This window comes from Pistacia vera, unplaced genomic scaffold (assembly GCF_008641045.1).
Source record: "Pistacia vera cultivar Batoury unplaced genomic scaffold, PisVer_v2 Contig291, whole genome shotgun sequence".
NCBI classification, from domain to species: Eukaryota; Viridiplantae; Streptophyta; class Magnoliopsida; order Sapindales; family Anacardiaceae; genus Pistacia; species Pistacia vera.
The window spans coordinates 634,015-659,035 of NW_022196103.1; the positions used below are offsets into that span (position 1 = coordinate 634,015).

At 33.9% G+C, this 25,021-nt stretch overlaps 1 protein-coding gene across 1 annotated transcript; it reads right to left on the reverse strand.

Annotated features, from left to right (window-relative positions):
• Positions 1 to 22,637: 22,637 nt before the first annotated feature.
• Positions 22,638 to 23,503, reverse strand: LOC116134820 ((-)-isopiperitenol/(-)-carveol dehydrogenase, mitochondrial-like). Its single transcript, XM_031420471.1, has one exon. The coding sequence runs from the start codon at positions 23,445 to 23,447 to the stop codon at positions 22,638 to 22,640; it is 810 nt and encodes a 269-aa protein (XP_031276331.1). The 5' UTR covers positions 23,448 to 23,503.
• Between the last annotated feature and the right edge of the window lie 1,518 nt (positions 23,504 to 25,021).

Consider the following 25,021-nt stretch of genomic DNA (forward strand, 5'->3'; position numbering starts at 1 on the left):
ATTGCTGACCATCTTATAAAATTTATTATATATATGCACGTAATGTAATATTAAACCNATATATATATATATATATATATATATAATAGTACTACGTTTACACTATATTCATTACATTATGATGTGGCATACGCCACAATTACACAAATTTTTAATTATTTTAAAATTTTAATATTATAATAGAATTTGTGTGGTTGTGACATATGTAAAAAATCGTATAAAAGAGTGGTGTAAATGTAGCATTACTCATATATATATATGTGTGTGTGTGTGTGTGTGTGTGCGCCATAATTACATAAATTTTTAATTATTTTGAATTTTTAATATTATAATAGAATTTATGTGATTGTGACATATGTAAAAAATAGTATAAAAGAATGGTGTAAATGTAGCATATATATATATATATATATATGTGTGTGTGTGTGCGCGTGCGCGCGTCACTACAATAAAACCTTTATTTAGCTACGAATTTTTTCGTTGCTAAAAAATTAGAAATCGTTGTGGTATATGTTTAGCGATGGAAGAAAATCATCACCATGATTATCGCAGAAGACGTGTCGCACTTTATTTTAGATGATGATTTGTTAAAATTCGTCCTTGAATTTGGCAACAAACCAAAAAATTGTCGCCTATACCATTTTCATCGCTAAAACTATTTACTTGTGAAATATTAGTTGTCGTCGCTTAAAGTTAATGGCGATGTACTATCTATTATATCACATACACTATACTACGACGAGATGTGTGTTTGTGTCGCCTAACGTATACCGCAACAAAATGTGAATTTTTCTTGCTTATGAAATACCGTGACGAAATATACATTTTTGTTGCATAAAGTTATTAGCGACATCATAATTGTGTGTGTCGCTTAAAGTATACAGTGAAGAAATGTTTTGTCGCCTAAAGTTAATAGCGAGGTAATCTCTATATGTGTCGTTTAAAGTATAGCACAACCGTACTTTATATTTCGTCACTTGAAACTGTTAGCAATGAAATGTAAAAGTCATCAGCAAAACTTTTGAACGATAAATGTATTTCATAGCTAAAAGTCTACAACATCGAAACATAATTGTTGTCGCCCATATTATAATATATGATTAAATAATATTTAATTTATCTTAGACATTTTAAAATTTAATTCTAAAATGTAATTAATTGAAGTCACACAAATATATCAAACCAAATATATTATAGAACTATATATGTTTGTTTTCAAATAAAAAGTTAAAAATATATAAAGTTGACTAAATTGTTAATATTCAACAAAAAGTGACAAATAAAAACTCAAATTGTTGCAGGTGGTAGAGGATCTGGTGGAAATTGGCCCGGAAATGTCTGTGAGCTAGTAGAACAAGAACCCATATTAACTGAGATGAACTATTGCATCTTCTCCATCATTTGCCTATATTGGCAAAATTCTTCCCTTATACCTCGTAGTTCTTGCACCTCCTCACGCAAGTGTGTGAGTTCCTCTAAAACTTCTTGATTGGCTCACCTTGAAGTTTTAGAAGATGCAAGTGGTTTTGGACTATAACCCAATCCACGATAATAACCAGATTTTGTTCCTAAAACCCGTTGAGTGATCTCTAATTGAGTAGGTGGCTGAGAACCTTCTTTAGGCTCTTAATTGAGAATGCTCTTCATTTGTTCTTACAAAAATAATATATATGTACATACACACAAATATATAAATAAAAATAATAAAATTTTATAAATTAAAAAATAAAAGGTATTAGGTTATAATATAAATATAATATAAAAATATAATAAACTTTTATACAAAAAAAATGAAATACACTACATAATACTTTCATATCAAACCTGGGCTTCATCATTTATCCAAGTATTTCTTTTACGGCTAAAATGAGTGTCATGGAATAAATGCTCCTCCCCTTGGAGTTGGCCTTTAAAAAGATCATAATATTCAAAAAATAAACAAATAAAAGACAATTAATATTAAAAAAACAAACAAATAAATAACAATTACAATATATACACTTTAAATAAAAAATTATTCAAAAATAAATATTTCAAGCCTCTGAATTTTTTGTTCAGTGAAAAACAAAGGGTTTTGACCCTCCATAATGATTGTATGGCAACTTAGCACGGTTGGCATTGTTTACTTTCAAAAGTTTTTGAAAATTGAATAATGATGCATATAACAATATTTTAGTTAGGCCAAAATAAATATTAGATAATATTTCAATAATAAGCATTAAATAATAAGCAACTGAGTATAAATCATCCACGTAAGTTACCAGCAAAAAGCATAAATATTAAAAATTATTACCTGATAATCTTCACTAGCAAAATGTGCGCATAACCNTTTAATTTCTCTGAAGAACACTTTTGCAATCGAGGAATCTAGCTCCCTGAAAAACCTGAAAAACGTAGCACTAGTCAGAATAACGAAAAATCTGGAAAATCTGGAATTTCCTAATCTTTTCTCAATTATTTCCTAAAGTCTATCCAACTATGCCAAACTTACAAAATAAACTCTAATCAGCTCAACTAGGCATAAAACATAACAAAAAACATAATATGGAAGGAATAAAAATATCTAAATTACACTCTTATCAAATAGCAATTACAATATACACATTAAATATATATTTCAAACCTCTGAATTATTTGTTTGTTGAAAAACAAAGGGTTTTGACCCACCATAATGATTATACGACAACTTAGCACGATTGGCCTTGTTTACTTTCAAAAGTTTATGCATATTGAATAATGATGCATAATGAAATATATAATAATATTTTAGCTACGCCAAAATAAATATTAGATAATATTTCAATAATAAGCATTAAATAATAATTAAGTAACTGAGCATAAATCATCCACGTAACGTTACCAATAAAAATCATAAATATTAAAAATTATTACCTGATAATCTTCGCTAGCAAAAAGTGTGCATAACCAATCCCAATCTCCTGGTCGCATGCCTTTATAAGGATGTCACCGCACTTCTTTAGGATCCTCAAAGCTTCGAAAATACTGGGCATGATCATAATGATTATTGCAATAAGCCCTACCCATAAGACAATTAAGTTACTTAAGGATCATTCAAATCAATATCAAACTTTGTCTACCAAAAAAAAATCAATATATTTGTAATTAATAAAATTAAAAACAAGTTTACCAATAAATGAGTCATAATCAACTTTTTATCATCAAGGTCAATCTTCATCCACTTTTTAGCCTAATGTGGAGCCATGGTTCATACCAAAAACCCACATTCACTTGACAGTCACTTTGAAGCTAAAAATTTTGTCAAGCTGGTCATCATGGTCGCAAAATTAATCATAAATATCGTAGTTAGCAGTAAGCAGTGTCGAATCCACAAGGAGCAAAGACTGACGACCTAATGTATATTTGAGTTAACCAAAGAGAAATTGATGAATTAATTGATTAAAACTAAGGAAACTAATTAATTACAGGAAATTAAAAGCATCAAATAAATTGCTAACTAAAACACAAAATTAAAAGCGTTGCCGCTACGGATTCAGTTCTACTCAAGACCAACTCTCACAATTCTCCTCCACACTCTACGATCCCCTAAACCTACAAGGCAAGGTAAACCAATAAAATTGCATTTTGGCACTCTAGGTATAGTCTATCTTGTCTCACCCAATTGCTCAAGTTCGATTAGTTAAAGACTATCTTTGACTACTGAAAACTCCACAAGTCATTAGCACTAGTTGGTATATCATTAACAAATACAATTCATCAACACGTATCATCAAATCAACCAACTACACAATCAATGTAGCATAAGTAGAAATTGCATTAAATGCAAATATAACTCGATTACAATCGATGCGAAGTAATTTAGAGCAATACTCAACATTTAATTATCTCAAACCAACATTTATCGTGCAATAGGTTTTATATCAAAAACTAATCTCAATGGACAACATCAATAATCACAAATCGCACATCAAACTACATTATAATATCGTAATGAATCATGAAACGAAAACAAACATAGTCCGATACACAATACTTAATCAAATGTCCAACAATCGGGCTCATCCAACTAGTCGAGAGCTGTTGAGGAGAGTCATGGGTGTTAATCTCGATCTCACCTACACCGTAACAGACAACCGAGAGCTCAGCCGCTCATGGTGGTGTCGACGGAGGCTAGAGTGGTGGAAACGAAGCTAGTCATGGCGAAGAGCAAGTGACCTGCAGCTGGAAGATGCGATGAGGAGGTGAAAAAGACCAACAGAACTCCTGGAATACCAACAGTCGCAACTCGCCAGAATACGTAAGTTTTTCGGCGGGTCTTCCGGGAAATGGTGGCAAAAATGGGATCCGAAGGTACCAATGGAAAGCTCAGGTGATGAGGAGTTCGAATCAGGCCCTGGGGAGATGAAAGGTTGTCGGAAAGTGAGCAAAAACTTGCGTGGAAGCTGAAAAGGCGCGGCGGCAGCGATGGTGGATTCCGGCAATTTTGGCATTGATGGAGCTTAGAGAAAGGTGGATCTGAGTGTGGGGAAGGTAGATCGGCCACCAGGGAAGTGAAAAAGTCATCGGAGATCACCGAAAAGTGGCCCAACAATGGCTAAAAGACAAAATGTCGCCGGCAAATGCGCGAATCATGGTGGTGAGTGCGGGATGATGATGATCAGTGCAAGAGAAAGCTGGAACGTTGCCAAAAATGGGAGAGGAAGAGTCGTCGGCGTTTGATCAGAGAATGTGAAGGGTTTTGGTGGGCAGCAGCCACCAATCTATGACCTTTGGCTTTCATTTTATACAAAATATGGCAAACTTTTCTAGTCCCTACATGATTAAAAAGTGACAAAATCAACCCCTTGAAAACATGACATTTTACCCCCTGAACAACATAAATGAGACAAAATCACCTCTAATCCATAAACCACGCACAACCTAATATCAAATCACACCATTTCCAAATTCATTCCAAATATGCTAAATTCATTAGAAAACATTAGGATGCAATTTTTTGTGAATAAATTCATAAATTCTTTAATTGTCTCAATATAACTTCAATTTAATTACACAAAGGGTCTTTTTATCTTCAAAATAGAGTCACTTTTATGACTCTAACAACATGTGGGTCTCCCAGTTTCAGAATCCATCACAATTCTAATCTTCCCAGAGACCTTGACAATATCTTTGGTGCCTACTCCACATGTCGTCAAATGTACTTTCTTCTTTGAAAGAGGAGGCTCTTGCAATATTTAAAAATTTACATTCAATATTAATAATGAATAAAATAAAATAATTTCAAACATTAACATATACAAATACTACATCATATACTATCATCTCCAATAGGACTGATAGGTGTAATATGTATTAAAGCCGGAGGAGTCGAATAAGGACTCAATGTCAGAGGAGTCCATGCCGGAGAAGCAGATGCCATAGGAGTTGACGAAATATGAGTATTATGAGAAGTATTCATGCTTGATGTCGTTTTTTTTTTACCCTTGTTCCTATTCTTATTAAACATCTAACATAGATAAAATAATTAATATCAAAGTTTTGGCTAGCTAATCATGCATGGATAGTTTTATAAAGCTGAACTAGTTAGTATAGTACTTGAAAAATTGTGTTCATGAAATATTTAACATAAAATGGTCATCATAATGTTTCCTTTTTTTTTTTTTTTTCATCCATCAAACCAGCTTTCAAATTTAAAAAATAAAAAATAATTAAAAAAAACAAACCTAATGAGATGAGAACCGATTCTGACTTCTAAATTGTATCTTAGTTTCTCAAAATTTTACTAATTTTGAATAACTTACACCGCCTAAAAATTATCTCAACTTATAAAGTACACACAAACAAAAAAACCTTAAATTGTACTATTAACAAAGCCCTATCCTACTGCTATCATAAATTAAAATTAAACAAAAACTAATCAACACTAATTGCCCTCAAATTAGCCAAATAACAACTTGAACCATACACAAGGGAAATCAAGAACCAAGTTTATACTCTGTCGAATTCTAGCTACTATAATGAAATCAAATTACAAAACGACAATGTTAAAACAATGAATTTAATCCATAAAATGGAAATTAAAATGAACAATTTTCATAAAATAAATTACAAATCCCTAATTATATTACAAAATAAAGCAAATCATCAAAAAGAGAATTCTAGCTACTAAAAAGAAATCAAATTACCAAACAACAATGTTGAAACGATGAATTGAATCCACAAAAATAAATAAATAAATAGAAGAATTAAAATTCCAAATTTTTTTGAAACGAAAATAATATGTTTAACCTTAATTTGCTGTGTTTCCCTACCAACCTTAGCAACGCGATTCATACCTTAATGAATCGAAGCGCCACAGAGAGAGAGAGAGAGAGAGAGAGAGAGAGAGAGAGAGTCTGAGATAAAATATGTTGGCGGGAACAAATTGAAAGAAGAAGAATATAATGGCGGCTATTTGTAACTTTCTTTTTAATAAAGAGATCATGGAATAGGATAGGATAGGAATAGGAAAACAAACACAACCATGATCATTTTAGGCAACGGGTTTATGGGCATTGTGAGCTGGTTGGTTGCTGAAGATAATATTATATTAACCTAAACCTAAATAATAATAATAATACTAAGATATTAGTTGAGTGGCGGGTTTATTCTTTTTATCTTTTTTTATGGTGGGTTTATTATATTAACCTAAACCTAAATAATATTAATAATATTATTAAGATATCAATTTAGTGGCGGGTTTATTGTTTTTATCCTTTTTTATCAATCACTACTGTATATCTTCATATTAGTAGACCTAATTTACGTTTATGAAGTAATAGAAATAGGGTGTATAAATGGAATGTTCATATCACTTATGCTAGAATCCAGCCGTGAATATGGATAATTGCCAAGGTTTTAAAACCCGACCCGAGGAGTGACCCGATCAGGTCACTGGGTTGGCCGGTCAAACCGTTTCAACTGTAAGTTGAACCGTGATGTCATCATGCTGATGTCAATGTGATGACGTCATTCTGACGTTAACATGACATATAAAAAAATAATAAAAATGAAGATGTCCAACTGCCGGGTTGAACCGGTTGGACCGATGGTTCGTAATAAAAAAAATTCATGTAATACATTATAAATGTTAGTATTACACAAAATAAATATTATTAATTTAATGTACTAAATTTATCATTTAAATATAAATATAAAATAATATTATAAATTGATTATAATAAAAAAATAATACGAACAATAACCTAATAATAATAATAATAATAATAATAATAAATAATAATGATTCTAAACACCAACAAACAAGTACCAAACTTAAGCTACCAACAGTGGAAACATGTAAAACAATTTACCCCATAGTGCTTTTCGTATTTACAAAATAAATAATAATAATAATAATAATAATTTTGATTTCTTTTATTAATTACTGATTGGTTTTATGCTTTCAGTTATTGTCATATAAATATAAAATTATATTAAAAATTAAATTCTAACATACTAATGACAACAATTTTAAGAAAATTGACACCAAAATGTTTTCACGACAAAACATAGATTGCGTCACAATACGTTTTTGGAGTTTTTTTTTTCATATTTGGGTCACCAAAAACATTTCCCAATGAACAATTTGTTGCATAGCCAGGTGGATTTTGTGCTCTTTTTTACATTTTCGTCACCAAAAAGTTTCCTGACACACAATTTGTTGCGTAGCTAGATGGATTTTGCGTTGTTGTTTATATTTTCGTCGCCAAAAACGTTTCCCAACGCACAATTTGTTGCGTAGCCAGATGAATTTTACGTTATTTTTTATATTTTCGTCATTCAAAAGGTGTTATGACGAGCCGTTTGTTGCGTAGCTAAACTTCGTTGGCATTGCTTTATATATTTTCGTTGCCAAAAACATTTTATGGCACCGTGCATTTGCATTGCTAAATACTTCTGGCTACGTTTTGTATTATTTTCGTCTCTTAAAAGTATCCACAGTGACATATAGTTACGTTGTGAAACAACTTAGGGCTCGCTTTTTTTATTTTCATCGGCAAAACATGGTATGATGAATTATGTCATCCCTAAGTCTGTCGCCAATTTGCTTCCTGCCATCTCATGCGAGGATTAGAAAGTCCACGAAACTATTTGATACGACCTATCCCGACTCCCCCTATCCCATAGGCTCCGGGCACACCCATGAGACTCAAGTGACCGAGATGTGCCATGTGAGAAAACTATAAAACCTGTTTATGAATTAAAACATCATAAAACTCTTCTAGCTAAAAAAAGTTATAGGCGCTCCTTTTTGTTTCTTACAAATAATTATAACATCATTTGTAAATAAACAAATGCAACTGAATTTTTACAAAATGAAACGTATAGTATCAGTTTATATATATATATTATATACATACCATCCAAAACCTGAAATAAATACATAATGAAGAAACATAAACTTTGCAGTAAAAAATAAAACAAAACCATGACACATATGATGAAATAAAGTCGTATGGCTCAACCTTGAGTGAGATTCACTCCTCTGCACGATCTCCTTTTTGACCTAGTGGGGGTGGAAAAGAAAAACAAGGGGTGAGCTATAATGCTTAGTGAGTGAAGAATAGATTAGTATGTAATAACAAATATTTCAATATATAATAAAACATTCATGCTCATAAAATCTCATTTTCATAACATATCTTATAATATAAATCATATTTCATAACCAATGTTGAAATCTCTCACTGCAAAAACTTCTTTCTGAAAACTTTTATGGTAACAAATCAATACTCATTTTCTCTAAAAAATCTCATTTCTATTGTAATTTCATATACAAATAGCACTTGCATTTATAAATTTTCATTGTAGTTTCATGATATACATATACATATCCAAACCATCTCTCAATCACATGTGAAAACTCTCATCCAACTAGTACCCAGGGGTAAATCCGTCCAACCCAGCAAGATCTAACATCGCGCGGGTTGAACCACTAGATCCATCCTGCTAGGCAGAATCGGTCACTGCTCAAGCCTTTGACCCAGCGAGACCATGCATCGCTCAAGTCAGCACAATCATATCATGTCTAGCGATATCTATCTCGCTCGGGCCTTCAACCCACTTTGGCCGACAATATCATGTCTAGCGATATTTGTCACGCTCGAGCCTTCGACCCACTTGGGTCGAAAAAATCATGTGTAGCAATATATCTGCCTCGCTCGAGCCTTCGACCCACTTGAGCCACAAAATCGTGTCATACGCATGCGTAGAATCAAATCAATATCATGAGGGGGATGAGTACTATATATGGTGGTTTGAAAACTACTATAATCAATATACATACCTTTAACTTACTATTTTACAGAAATCTCATGCCTTCATTCATCAAGAAAACATATAACATAACATTAAATTCTCATGTGCAGTATAAGGCTAAAATGCAAGTTTTCAACATGATTTCATAATAACGCCTTAGCCCAAATTTTTATAATATCAACAACAATTTTCCAAAAAAATACTCAATTTCTCATGTATACCAATAACATTAACAATGAATCATATTTATATAAAGTAAATCAATAAATTACGGCAAATAGTAAACCAAAACAACTCATTTGAAGTTTATAACAAACAATTAATTCAAAATGAAAGTTAGGGTTTGGATTTTCCACTCACCATTTTGGAGCTTGACCCTTAAGCCAAAAAATATTGAAATCCTCTAACAATGCCCCCGCTTGCCTCCCTATATACAAAATCCAATAAATCCTCCATTCATAAGTCCCCCTAAGGTAATACCTCATTATTAAATTCATTGGACACTTTATACAGCAAAACTTAGCTTCTTCTTTAACAAAACTGTCTCATAACTGAACATAGGTCACTCTCGGATTTTTCATAAAAATTCTATTTGTCATTTTAAGCCATAATTTTATGGGGCCTTCTAGAGACACATGAGTTGTTCCCATGATTTTCTCAAGTCATTCTAGAGTCAATAATTATTTAAAACACAAATTTCTTTCAACTCATTCAAATCTACCAACTGTTACCAGAATTGAGGTTACTAAATTGTAATCATAAAAATTCAACCCTTAATCTAAACCTCACGAAACTCTCCAGAATTAAACTAGACACATATAGGATTCATCAGAATTTAAAATCACTCAATTTGGATAAGAATAGATGCATCAAATCATTTTCTGAAAATACACGCTCTGCAGAAAACAAAAATTCCAGAATTGACAAGGCAACTTAAAAAATCCATATAAAATTCAATCCTTCGAGTTTTTGAGTGAAATAAATTTCTCAACACTCCTCAAGAAGCCTACAACAAGATATCCAAAATTAAGCTTCAATCAAAAACCCAAAACATGTAAAGAATTTTCGGAATCCCAGTTAGACAGATTTTGCACAATAAACCCTTATATCAAAAATCATATCTTTAACCCATTTTGGTTTAGGAACAACATGTATGTTCTACCCACATAAAATTATTGAAATCAATCTCCCTATTTTAATTCAATCTCATGCCATTGTAATCAATTATGAACAACACAAATCAATTGAACTAACACTTGTCAAAGAGGGAAATTTTAGGCTTTACCCACCTCCCTTACGCTTGATCTTCCTCCACTCTTCCCGATCATCAGAGTTTTGTTCGCCGGCGGGCACTTTTCCAGCCACCTTCGTCATTCTCTACGTTCTCTCCCTTCTTTCTCTCTTTTCTTTTCTCCATTTTCTCTCTTCCCTCTCTTTTCTTTCTTCTCTTCTTTTTCTCCTCTCTTTCTTCTTCTCCCCGTCATTCCCTTCTTCCCCTTTTTTCGTTTCTTTGATTAGCCACTGTTCATCAAAATATCTGGCAAATTTTTCTCAGTCCTCAGTTGTTTCAGATAATACACTTTGCTCTCCTAAAACTTTTAAAATCTAACATTTTACCCCCCAAAATCACAAAATAAAATTTAATAAAATTCTATACAAAAAATACGGGGTATTACACTATTGGCAACCAATTTCATATTTTGTCACTAATAGTTACCTTTAGCGACAAATTTTGAAATTGTCACTAACAAAATCGTAGCTAAAAGCCCTTTTTGTTGTAGTATAATAGAATTTCTTGAAAGGAAAGTAAGTTTTTGTTAGAGGTGGTGCATGAGTTTTTGTTAGAGGTGGTGCATGAGACAATTTCTTTCGAGAAAGAGAAGGCAACTAAAGTAAAGGATAAGGTATCGGAAGTGGCTCATGACACCATTGCTCAGAATAAAGAGATAGCTCATGAGGCCAAAGAGGTTGTACAATATGCATTTGGTAAAGCCAAAGAAGGGTTTTCAGAGAGAAGGTTCATGGAGCAAAAGAGGCTATACAGAAAACATACGGTAAAGCCAAAGAGGGAGTGTCACAAACGGATCGAGATGTGAAGGAAACCATAGAAAAGCTGGTGGCAAAAGCTAAAGGCACTATCAAAGAAACAAAAGATTTGGGGAAGGCAATCAGGGGTGATATCGAAAGGAACATATAAGAGCAAGTGGCTAATGCTCGTGATAGTATAAAGGAGAAGGCAAAAGAAGCCAAAGAAGGCACTAAACTGTTGGAGATCCCATATCAACTAGGCATGCTCAAGCCAATGGGTTTTTAAGAGTGGACAATCCTCCCACTCAATAAGATCTTTTGGGTGAGAAGTTAGGCTTAAAAACCAACAAGTGGTATCAAAGCCAGCCCCATTTGAGCTGAGTGATTGACCAGCGGTGGACTGCCAAACTACCTCCATTATTAGGCAAGTGGACCATATGGGCTTGACCGTGAGGAGGAGTGTTAGAGATCCCATATCGACTAGGCACGCTTAAGCCAATGAGTTTATAAAAGTGGGCAATCATCCCACTCAATAAGGCCTTTTCGGTGAGAAGTTATGCCCAAAAACCAAAAAGTGGTATTGGTGGCCCATGCAGGTCCCGAACATAGTTGCAGTCCTTATATAAGTAAAATACAATCTATTGAATCTCTTAATTATGCCAGTTTCAGATTACACAATATACTGACATAATTAGAAGATTACATAATATCATGAGTATCCTAGGACTGACAAAAATAGGAGATTACAAAATATGTAGGAAATATCAACACCCCCACTCAAGTTGGTGCATAGATGTCACACATGCCTAACTTGTCTAAAACTTGTAAGAATATATGTTTAGCGACAGCCTTGGTAAGAATGTCAGCAAATTGATCCTCTGACCGAATCTTGGGCAATTCAATAATCTTTTCATCTAGTTTTTCTTTTATGAAAAATCTATCTACTTCAACATGTTTCTTACGATCATGTTGAATTGGATTGTGAGCAATATCACATGCTGCTTTATTGTCACAATATAACTGGATTAGTAGATTAGGTTGATCGCCCAAATCTTGCAAGAGAAGTCGTAGCCACAAAGCTTCATAAATCTCAAGTGCCATTCCCCTAAATTCTGCTTCAACGCTTGAGCATGCCATAACATTCTGTTTTTTGCTTCTCTATGTGACTAGATTACCTCCTACAAAAGTGAAAGAACCCAAAGTAGATCACTTGTCATCCACTGCTCTTGCCCAATCAGCATCAGTATATGCATTCACATCTTGGTAATTCGTATTTTTAGTAAATAGGATTCCTTTCCCAAGAGTATGTTTTAAGTATCTCAAAATGCGTGTGACAGCATTCATATGTTGTTCTCCAAGGTTATGCATGAACTGACTGACTATACTCAATGCATAGGCAAGATCTGGTCTAGTGTATGACAAGTACATCAATCTTCCCATAAGTCTCTGATATCTCCCTTTGTCGACTGATACTTGATTAATCTTGATACATAATTTCAAATCTTCTTCAATTAGTGTATCTGCTGGTTGACTTGTTGACATACCAGTTTCCTGCAAAACATCTAAGGCATACTTTCTTTGTGATAGAAAGATACCTTTGTTAGATCGAGACACTTCGAGTCCAAGAAAATATTTCAAGAAACCTAGGTCTTTCATTTCGAATTCTTTTGACAAGTACCTTTGTAGAGCCTTTCTGTCTTCTGGATCATCTCCAGTGACTACCATATCATCCACATATATAATAAGTGCAGTGATCTTTCCTTGATGTTTTTTTAGGAATAATGTGTGATCTGAATTGCTCTGATGGTAGCCAAAAGACTTCATAGCTTTTGTAAACCTCCCAAACCATGCTCTCGGAGATTGTTTCAACCCATATAGAAATTTCTTTAACTTACATACCTTTTGACTGTGCTTTTATGGTGAAATATACTCTGGTGCAGGATCCATATATATCTCTTCTGACAATTCTCCATGTAGAAAAGCATTCTTCACATCAAATTGTTGTAATGGCCAATCAAGGTTTGCAGCTAAAGATAGTCAAACACATACCGTGTTGATTTTAGCTACAGGTGCAAATGTCTCTGTATAGTCTATCCCATACCCTTTTACTACTAGCCTGGCTTTGAATCTCTCAATTATACCATCAACTTTATACTTCACAGTATAAACTCATCAACATCCAATAGTTTTTTTTTCCTGGTGGATGATTAACAAGTTCCCAAGTCTCATTCTTCTGTAATGATTTCATCTCCTCATTCATAGCAGCTTTCCATTTTGGATCAGATAAGGCATCCTATACACTGTTAGGAATAGATACAACAGATAATTGATTCACAAATGACATATTCGATTCTGACAGACAATGGTTAGACACATAATGACTCATGGGGTATTTGACCTTACTAGATAGCTCAGGTTCGTATATTGGTTTGGGAATCCCTCTAGTACTACGTGGTAGTAATTGTTTCCTTATTGGTTCAGACTCAATTGGTTCAGACTCTAAATCAAAAACATTCTCAATAAATAATGGTTGTGACACACTAGGAATGAGAGACTCAGATTGAGAACCTTCTACGGACAGGTTTGATACCACCTCCACACTTTCATCATCCATTTCATCTTCTTGTTGAACAACAGGTCTAGTTTGTGACTCATAATCTCCCACATCTTGAAAAACATAGTCAAGGGCTTGAATTTCTGCCTAACAATACTCTCCCTAAAGTTCAGACTCAGAAGAAAAATTTATCAAATCTTCATGGAAAACAACATCCATCGTCACAAATGTTTGTTGAGTTGGAGGATGATAACATCTATACCACTTTTAATTAACACCATAATCCAACGAAAATACATTTCAATGCATGAAGGGACAACTTGTTGTGTTGATGTTTATAAAGGTGAACAAAGGTGATATAGCCAAAAACATGAGGCGATAAATTTGGGACCACTGAAGCATTCATTGCTTTAGCAAGAGCCTGAAAAGGTGTCTCGAACCCAATAGAACTAGAAGTTGCCCAATTGATTAGGTAGGCTACATAAATAAGTGTTTCTCCCCAAAAAGATAATAGCATGTAAGCTTCTATTAATGAGGCACGAACGACCTCCAATAAGTGCCGGTTTTTTCGCTTAGGAACACCATTTTGTTGGGGTGTGCTGGGACAAGCAGTTCGATGAATGATACCATGTGTTGCCAAGTACTGTTGAAGATTCGAACTTTGATAATCTCCTCTATTGTCACTTCGGATGACCTGAACCTGTGCATTATACTGTGTACAAACCATTTTGTGAAATCTCTAAAACAACAAATTAACCTCCCTTTTGGATTTCATTAGACATACCCAAGTCATCCTTGTACAGTCATCAATAAAAGTAACAAACCAACAAGATCCACCTAAAGTAGTAACTTGTGATGGCCCCCAGACATCTGAATGTATAAGCATACAAGGACTTGGACTTTTGTTTAATGTTATTGAAAATGGGACTTGATGCTTTTTTATAGTTCACAAACATCACAGCGTAAGTTACTGATATCATTTTTTTCAAACAAACTTGGAAAAAGTTTTTTTAAGTAACCAAACGAAGCATGTCCAAGGCGCTAATGCCATAACTAGATGTTAGATTTTTGTTTTGAGTAATGTACTGTCAAAGCTTGCTTTAACACAGTAGAACTTTGTGACTCTAAATCCAAGTAATACAGCTGCCCTCGTCTAACACCATAACAAATTGTCTGCTTTGTTTGAATGCTTTTAAACTCACAAAAGTCTAGCAAAAAAATCACCACACAAGATAAGGTTTTGGTTATTTTGGAGACTAGCTACGAGTTATAATTTAGGGATGGAACAACTAACACAGACTCTAAGTGTAAAGTATTTTTTAGGGTTAATGATCCTTCCCCAATGACTCAGGGAGACTCACCATTGGCAGTAGAAACAATTTTTTGTGGGGATGTTTTAAGGTTAGAAACATGCCTAGAATTGAATGTTATTTGATCAGTAGCACCATAATCAATTATACATGTACTATTAGAAACAAATATACATATATGTAAAGACTTACCATCATTTCCAATAGTGGCTACAAATGATGACCACTGTTTGGCATCTTCTTTCTTTTCCACAATAGCAGCAATAGAACCTTTCTTGTTGTTGTTGTTGGGCTTGTCGGGTTTCATCTGTGCATGTTGACTCTCATTCTAAGCTACCATTCCTGAAGTTTCAGCGAAATTTAGAACCAAGTTTTTTCGTAGAATTTCTCCACACACCATTTTTTTTCTTTATTACTTTTTTTTTAACAAACCCCAACCCCCCCCCCCCCGCCCCCGCGCCCCCCCCCCCCCCCCGTCCCTTGTTTTTTACTTTTCTTTGACCCTTTTTTTTTCTTTTTCCTTTTTAATGTAACTTGAGAATAAAGAATAAATAAAACCAAAAAAGTTAAAGCAAAGGTAAACAAATGCAACAAACTTTCTCTAGACCAAGGAAAGGCGATGATTCATGACGGCACAGCAGTGACAGATCAGAGCCGTCAACGACAGATTGGAGTTAGTGTGGAATTTTGGTTTGGCGTTGTCAGCTTCAGAAGCAGCAGATCGATGGGCTCGTCGGCGGTGATTTTTTGTTCTTTGTTTGGATCTTCTTGGCTTAGTGATTTGATCGTCGTCGTCAGTGTGATTTTGGGATGTGGGTAATTTGTTTTTGTTGTGGGAACTTGTTGGCTGGAAAAAATTTATGCAATGGTTGGGGATATTTTTTGTTTGTTGTTGAAACTTGTTGGCTAGGAAAAGAATATTGTAGAATGGTTGGTTGGGTTTTGATTTGTTGGTGTTTGGATTGTGCGGGTTGCTTGGTTGGTGTGAGTTGCTTGATGGTATGGGTTTGATGGCACAGATTGGGTGACTTGGTAATGTTCGTTGCTTCGGGCAGATTCATTGTGGTTTGCTTGGTAATGTGCAACTGGACTTGATGACTATTGAGAGTGATTGAAAAAAAATATATATGGGTATTTTTGTTGTTTGCAGCAACCAAAGATGGTGGTTGGGTTTGATTGGATTTGGTGTTTGGGTTGCAATTGTTTTCTCCTTCTCAGATTGACGACTGGAGGGATGATTACACACTGGTATATTTTCTGACGATTGCTCTATAAAGAACAATTATTCATATCAGAGAACCTTGTTCTGATACCATGCTTAATGGGTTGGGTCTATACCACTTCTTGGTTTATACCACTTGTTGGTTTTTTGGCCTAACTCCTCACCCAAAAAGTCTTATTGAGTGGGAGGATTGCCCACTCTTATAAACCCATTTGTTTGAGCGTGCCTAGTCAATATGGGATCTCCAACACTCACTCTCACAGTCAAGCCCATATGGTCCACTTGCCTATGAATGGAGGTAGTTTGACAGCCCACCACTAGTCAATCACTCAACTCAAATAGGGTTGGCTCTGATATCATGTTAAGCTATCATCTCACCTAAAAGCTTAAGCTTGTAGGTGAAGGCTCAACATCTTACATATATTAAACCAATAGGCCTCCTCACATCAAACTTGGATTTTTTTTTTTTTCATTTTCTTTATCCAGTTTGTATATAGGGATTCAAACTTAAGACCTTCAGCTTTGATACCATGATAGAATTTGAGATGGGTTTGACTTCTCACCCAATAAGGTCTTGTTGAATGGGAGGATTACCTTCTCTTATAAACCAGTAGCCTTGAGCATACCTAGTTGATGTAGGACTCCAATACTCCCCCTCACGGTCAAGCCTACTGATGGAGGTAGTTTTTGGCTTTAACTCCTCACTTGTTGGTCAAGCACTCAACTGAACCTAGCTCTGATACCATGATAGAATTTGAGATAGGCCCACCTCAAATTCTATTATGGTCTTATTGGGTGAGGAGTCAGACCCACCTCAAATTATATCATGGTATCAGAGCCCAAGTTCAGAATTGAGTTGAGTGCTTGACCAGCAAGTGAGGAGTTAAAGCCAACAACTACCTCCATCAACAGGCTTGACCGTGAGGGGGAGTGTTGGAGTCTCACACCGACTAGGCACACTCAAGCCTACTGGTTTATAAGAAGGGGTAGTCCTCCCATTCAACAAGGCCTTATTGGGTGAGGAGTCAGGCCCACCTCAAATTCTATCATAAATATGCAGCAGAAAGGGTTAAAACTGGTGCACACAACTTCTTTGATATAAATCAACTGAAAAGAGATATGAAAAGAGAATACCAACAAATAGTAATTGTGGAAATGGCCTAACAGTGACACAAATTTGCAATTTCTACCCATTTTGTATTATCTAATGTTCCCATGTATTTTACAGTTATAATTGTTGAAGTATTACTACCAAGTAATTTTGCTCCAAACTAAAAGTCAAACAAGAATATTTACATATACCCAAGCATTCAAGTAAAATTAAAAAGAATTATGGAATATGGAGTGAAAAAAGATATAACAAACCTCAAGAAGAAAAGAGTCGTGGATGGAGGACTGATGTTGTGTGGTGACTCAGTGAGGTGAAGCCGTATGAAGAAGAATGTGAAATAAGCCATGGATGGAGCCGCACGAAGAAGGCATAAGAAGAAGAAGGTGAAGTCATGGATGTTAAGATGAAATGATGAGTTAGTGGTGTGACTTTTGAGGCGTGAGTGGAGCTACACGAAGAAGGTGTAAGAAGAAGAAGATGAAGGGATGTGACTAGTGTAGGGTAAATGCTAAATAGAAGTAGGAGATGAAAAGGGGCATGGCACATAATAGAATATATATAAAATATGAAGGGGTGTTGGTATATATAGAATATAATATTCGTTGTTGGGTTTATGTATCATTTTTCATATATATATATATATATATATAGAATATATTAACATTTAATTATGTAGCTATACATAATAATTATAGATTAATTTAAGCACTAGGTAATCCTAAAGTAATTGCTAGTTTCATTTTAATTAGTAGCATGTCCTCAAGTAATCCTAAATTACACAAGTATTCCTAAAGTAATAATTTTACTCAATATAAAATAAATAGTGGGTAATTTTCCTACCCTAGTGTATATATAGACAATTAAAATACTGTAACCACAAATGGATAATATTGTCTTGTGATGGACCATGTCCTCGAGTTTTACATTTATCTCATTCTTATGATGTGAATACCTGCATCCACTATTTAAAGAACCAGACCATACCAGTCGGTCGGACCAATCAAACCGGAATTTGGTACCTTTAACGATATGATTTTCTCAGGAAACTGGAATACACATCGGCCGGTGTGACCCGGTAAGAACTCAAAGATTTATGGTCGATTGGTGCATTGACATTTGATTTTTTCAATTGGCAAGTTATACAAAAGGTGCAACATAGGTGTTTGTACGACATTACCGATAAAATTGAGGAAGATCAACCGACAACGCGTGATGCAATCAAGCCAATAATTCAGATGAATTTAGCTTTCATATTGATGTGGAAATCAATGAACAAGAAGAACTTCGTGGGGTGGATGTGGAACTAGAGGTTGTTCAATTTGTGGAGCCAAGTAGTAGAGTTAGTGATGATGATATCGGTTTCATAAATGATGATAGTGAAAATGAGATGAGTGATGAAAATTGAACCACTGAAAGTGAAGATGTACAAGTTGAAAATGATATTGAGAATTCATAATATTTATTATTTTTATCCAAATTTAATTTGTATAATTGTGATGTGATTTTCCTTTGTGCATTAATTTTAATTTATTTGCTTTAATATTAATAAATATTATTTAACGTACTAAATTTAACATTTAGATATAAATATTAAATAATATTATAAATTTATTATAATATATTTTATAAAAAAAATAATACTAACAATAACCTAATAGTAATAATAACGATAACAATAATAATAAATAATAATCACTGCGTTTGGTTCAGTATTATTTTCCATATTCTGGACCGGATTTTTAAATAATGTTTGGTTTATTATTTGCACAAACCAATCTTCATGATATTTTTTCTGACAGCTTTTTTGACTTTTTTTTTAGCGTTGGCTTTTATTTTTCTCAGTTTGCTTCATTATTCTTCACTAACATTTCCCACTTTCTCACTTCACCATTTCACTTTCTCAGTTCCGTATTTTGAATGAAATGAAGAATTACCCATTAGACAAACAAGAAAAGATTGTTATGGCATATTGTATACTTCATAATTTTATCAGAATATATAATATGGATGACTGTATCTTCGAACAAACCAATAATAGTACGATTAATGAGCAAGTATATTGTGATCGTTAAAACGGGACAGAATATGGCCGAAATGGAGAAGGACCGAGTCAATCGCAACAAGGTATTATAGACAACATGACGACTATACGGGATAACATAACGAATGCACTGTGGGCAGCAGAGTGGACCATGTCGTAGTTGTAAATAGAGTAAACGTGTAAGAATGATTGTAAGGGTTGATAATTAGTACTTTTGTCATATATGTATTAATGTGATGTGTTTTAAACAGTTGGATTAGTACTTGAAATTAATATGGGTTTTTGTTTTTTAATATTTACGGGTGACAAAATTACCAATAAACTGTTTAATATTATTAAAATGTAACTGGATAAGTTATATATATAATAATATATTATTTTAACAAAATGCAACAAAATATTATATTAATAAATCATTTATAAAAAAATATATCAATCAAATATTCAACACAAATATCAAGGTCAAAATACTCTACCAAACACATATTTTGCAAATCTTATTCACGTTATCATAACCCTACTCAACTATCCAATATTATTCTCAAAATCCTATCCAAAATAATGAACCAAACGCACCCAATGATTCTAAAGAGCAACAAACAAATACCAAACATAAGCTGCAAACAGTGTAAACCTAAAAAACAATGCTCTTATTATTATTTAAGAGCATTGTCTTTAGCTTTTCATGAATATTTATATATATTTATATATCAAGGCTTTGAATAAGTACTATATAACAACGAACCCAATCAATTAAGTGAAAGAATAAATTCTTTATTAAGAATTAAAGCTAATTCGTATAATATTAGCAACATTTTTAAAGTGAAGTACATGTTTGAATGTCAAATTCAAGAGCCAAATTTCTACGACATTATTTTTTATATTGACACTCTTTTAATTTTGATTTCTTTTATTACTGATTGGTTTTACACTTTCAGTTATTGTCATAGAAATATAAAATTACATTAAAATTTAAATTCTAACATACTAATTGCAACGATTTTAAGAAAATCGACCCCAAAACATTTTCATGACGAAACATAGATTGCGTCGCAAGACGTTTTTGGCATTGTTTTTTATATTTGCGTCACCAAAAACATTTCTTGACAAACTATTTGTTGTGTAGCCAGATGGATGTTGCGTCAGTTTTTATATTTTTGTCACTGAAAAGGCGTTACAACGGGCCTTTTGTTGCATAGCTAAAATTCTTTAGCATCGCTTTCTGTATTTTCATCTCCAAACACATTTTATGGCATCGTGCATTTGCGCTGCTAAATACTTTTGGCTACTTTTTGTATTTTTTTCGTCTCTAAACAGTATCAATGGCGACATATGGTTACGTCGCAAAAACAACTTGGGCGTCACTTTTTGTGTTTTCATCGTCAAAAACATTATATGACGAACTATGTTGTCGTTAAGTCCGTCCCCAATTTGCTTCCCGCCATCTCATGTGAGGATTAGAAAGTCCGCTAAACTATTGGCGACCAATTTCATATTTCATTGCTAATAGTTACCTTTGGTGACGAATCTTGAAATTGTTGCTAACAAAATCATAGCTAAAAGCTCTTTCTGTTGTTGTTGTGTGTCTGGGTGTGTGTTGAAGGTGAAGCTAGAAACGGTGGCATATTTACTTTAGCTAATTCACTTATCCAAATGATGTCATATTGGTTCAACCATTCAAGATCTAAGCCATTGTTTCTCAAGCTGATCTAACAATCGTCATTAAGCCACGAATCCAGCAATATAAAAGCAATCCAAAATTTTATTTTGGTCAACAGATCGAAAAACACTTTCTCTCTCTTATATATGATTTTTCCATTGTTAGGGTTCTTTGTGTATTCCTCTGTAAAATCTGTTGTAATCAAGTGAGGATTTCTCTATAAAATCACTCATAAAGGGTTTGTGTGCTCTCGAGCTAAGGTTACCAGGGTAGAGTTTCTCCTAGGGTTGTGATTACAATTCTATATAGGTTTCTGAGTGAGGTTTGAGCGAAGTGAGGAGTGAGGAGTGAGTGAATCTTGATTGTGTTTGTAACTGGCTCTGTGAAATCAATTAGTGCAGAGAACCCCATCAGTTGTAGAGCTCAACATGGACATAGTCTATTCATTCTTGAATAGGTGAACCACGGTACGTATATCGTGTGTCTGATTTGTGGTTGCTTGTTTTGTGTTTATTGCTTTGATTGATTAGATTTCAAGTAGGTTTTCAAATTAAAGAATCATAACAATATACATATATTAAAAGTAGCTGTTAAATTTCGTTAATTTTATCTTTAAAATAATATTATTCTATGACTTTTTTCTTTTTTGGGTAACCGGGGTGTCCGAACCAGCTTGCACGCATTTCAACTAATCATCGGTGTCCATTTAACATCCTATAAGCCCAAATGATCATGTAAATCACATTGTTATTGTGGTAGGTGATCCTAAAGTTTAAACTTAGGAACTCAAAGAATGAAGTAAACCTCCTTGACCGCAAGGCCAACCCCTTGGGGTTTGTTATTATGTAAGTTGACTCTTGTTACTCTTTAATAGATTCCTTATGTAAAATTTTTGATTAAAAATATATGAGTTTTGTGAAATATAAGATAGGGACTGTCAGTTCAATGTATAACTTCGTAAGACAACCAATGTTTAAATTTTTTTTTTTTTTTTCTATTTCTTGAATTCAATCACACGTTATACAAGAGTCAAGACTATGCCTATTGTCCAAAAAAAAAATTCCTTTTATCATTATTTTACCTTTTCTTTAAATGGAACTTGTGACTTGAGCTAATCAGAAAATATATGAAATTTATTATTTATATTTATATATGATATGCATATACGTTTAGTTTGAAAGTTTAAACTATATACGAGTTAATTTAGTATAAGACATACTAGATGTTATCTTGTATGACGTGAACATAAATGTCAATGTTTATATCATTAAGTGGTTGATAATTGTTAAATACATGAGAGCTCAGATTAAACAATCAGGAGATGCTATCTGGCCTTATTCTTCTAACTCATAGTATATGTGCTTAAGAAATTGCTCCATCAGGTCATGGAGTCAAATGCTTTTATTTTGGTGGGCAATCAAATCAAAGAAACCTAGAGCATTTTCGATAAAAGGCCACCATCCACCACCAGGTCGTGCCCACTCACAAACGCAGAATCTTCAGACGCAAGAAACAGTACAGTATCTGCCACATGATTCACTTTGGGCACAATCCCTTTCAGGCTGGAGAATCGTTCACAAATATTCTCAGCTTGCTCAGCATCAATACCACCGAACGACCTGCACAAAGTTGGAGTCGCCACTGCAGATGGCGACACGCTGTTCACTCTAATCCCATGCACTCCAAGCTGCGTGCTGGCTGATCTTATCAATCCAATCACCGCATGCTTCGACATGCAATAGTCTGTCAGCCGTGAACCTCCCCGGCTACCTGTAACACTGGCCGTGCACACGATACTCCCTCTTACGCCCTTCTCGATCATCACACGAGCCGCATGTTTCACGCATGCAGCCATGCCACGGACGTTTACGGCAAACACACGGTCAAAGGTTGTCAAATCGAGGTCAAGAACTGTCTGAGGAGAGGCGCTTAAAATCCCGGCGTTACTAAACATGATGTCTAGCTGACCATAAGTCCGGACCGTTGAGTCAACTAATGCTTTGACTTGATCTTCATTTGCAACATCGCAGTGCATGTACATGCACTTTTCTGTTCCAATTGATTTGGCTACTTGTTGTCCGAGATCATCTTGGATATCGGCTATCACAATCATACGAGCACCGTGGTCGGCGAAAAGATGTGCCGTAGCTTCACCGATTCCACTGGCGCCGCCTGTTATTACGGCTACTTTACCTTCCAATTTCTTTGGGGGTAGGGACAGGGTGTGCATGGATCCTGACATATTAATATTTTTTGTTAAAACGCTGGTTTTTGAAGTGGGAAGAGAGAGACTTTAAAAACACAAGATACTCTCCTTGCTCGTTTGGATACCAGAAGTTAAGAATTTATAGTGAAATTATGATGAATAGTCTGCGCAGAGAAGAGTGGCCGGCCCTCCTTATTCTTCGTGGAAATTATAAACTTGTTCAAAGAGTAAACGACTATTTCCCACCCAAGGTTTGCCTTAAAGTGACACTTTTCCACTTAAAAAGATTCAAAATATCTTTTTTCCATTCAACTGTAATAATTAAAATACACTTTACTTTTTTCAGCCTCGACGATTTATCAAGAGTTAAAATAAGAGAGTTTTTATAGAATAAAATTCAATAGATCAAATAGTAGTGACTGATTGAATATCTATAGTCAGAATTAGTTATAAATTAGCTAAGAATATAAAACTCTAGCTTTATAATAATAAAAAATTAGCGAGAAATTAAATATCAAAGTGAGACGAGTTTTGTAAAAATGAAATCAAAGGTTTAAATGGTGGTGATGAAAATAAATTTTACTATTAGAATTGGCTAAATTAGTTATAAATAGTAACGAAATATTAATTTTAAGTAAAAAAAAAAGATATTTTAGGACTTTTTAAGATTAGAAGTATCGCTACACCAAAACTTGGGTGGAAAACAGTCGTTTACTCCTTGATCAAAGTTCAAAGTCTTTTGCTCATGTCACCAAACCATTACGGAGAGATCAGAGATAGGAGAATTTATTCTGGTACTTAAAATTAAATGCCAGCTGCTCTTTTTAAAAACTCACACTTCTAAGCCGCCAGGCTAATAAATTAAGCGATGAAATTAATGGTGTATTATTTTTTATGATAAATACGATATTTAAATTTTCTTATACAACATTTTATCTTCTTTTTTTTTTTTTAAATTCTACTTGATAATTTTTAAAACACCAAATAATACTCAGAAAATGACGGCTCTATATGGTTTACTAATTACTATTCTAATGTTTTTTTAGAATACTATTTTGGAAAAATAACCTAAAACAGTGAAAGACCGATGGGAATTGGTGACTGATATTGACTGAAACATTGTTTTTTTCTCTTAATTTTATAGACTCTTTAAATAACTTTTTATTTTGTGGCCCAAATGAACCTAGGGCAGCATGGATTCTTATGTCATTGTTTTACTTTTTGCATGCATAATTCATTAATTTGATAAGTGAACAAAACCCGAGACAGTAGGTTAAAGCTTTGGTTTCACCTTTACGATTGGGTTACCTGCCATGGGTCCTCTTTCCTCTGTTAATAAATAAAAGTTTTACAGAAAATAATGTAATATAAAATGTAATGATAAATAACTTTTCTTAAAAAAATAACATAAATGAGTCATGAGCAATATATGAATATGATTTACATTTAATATATTAATCATTTTCATTCTAGAAACCATATATTGCATGCGCCGCTTTATCAAAAATAAAGTGATAATTGGGTCATTGACCCATCAAATAGAACAAGACTTTGACTCATCAAATAGCTGTTCTAATGTTCTTCAAGTCTTCACCTCTTCTAGACTTCTA

Coding starts and splice junctions, on each gene's coding strand:
- LOC116134820 (XM_031420471.1), bottom strand. CDS start 23,447: ATGTCAGGATCCATGCACACCCTGTCCCTACCCCCAAAGAAATTGGAA.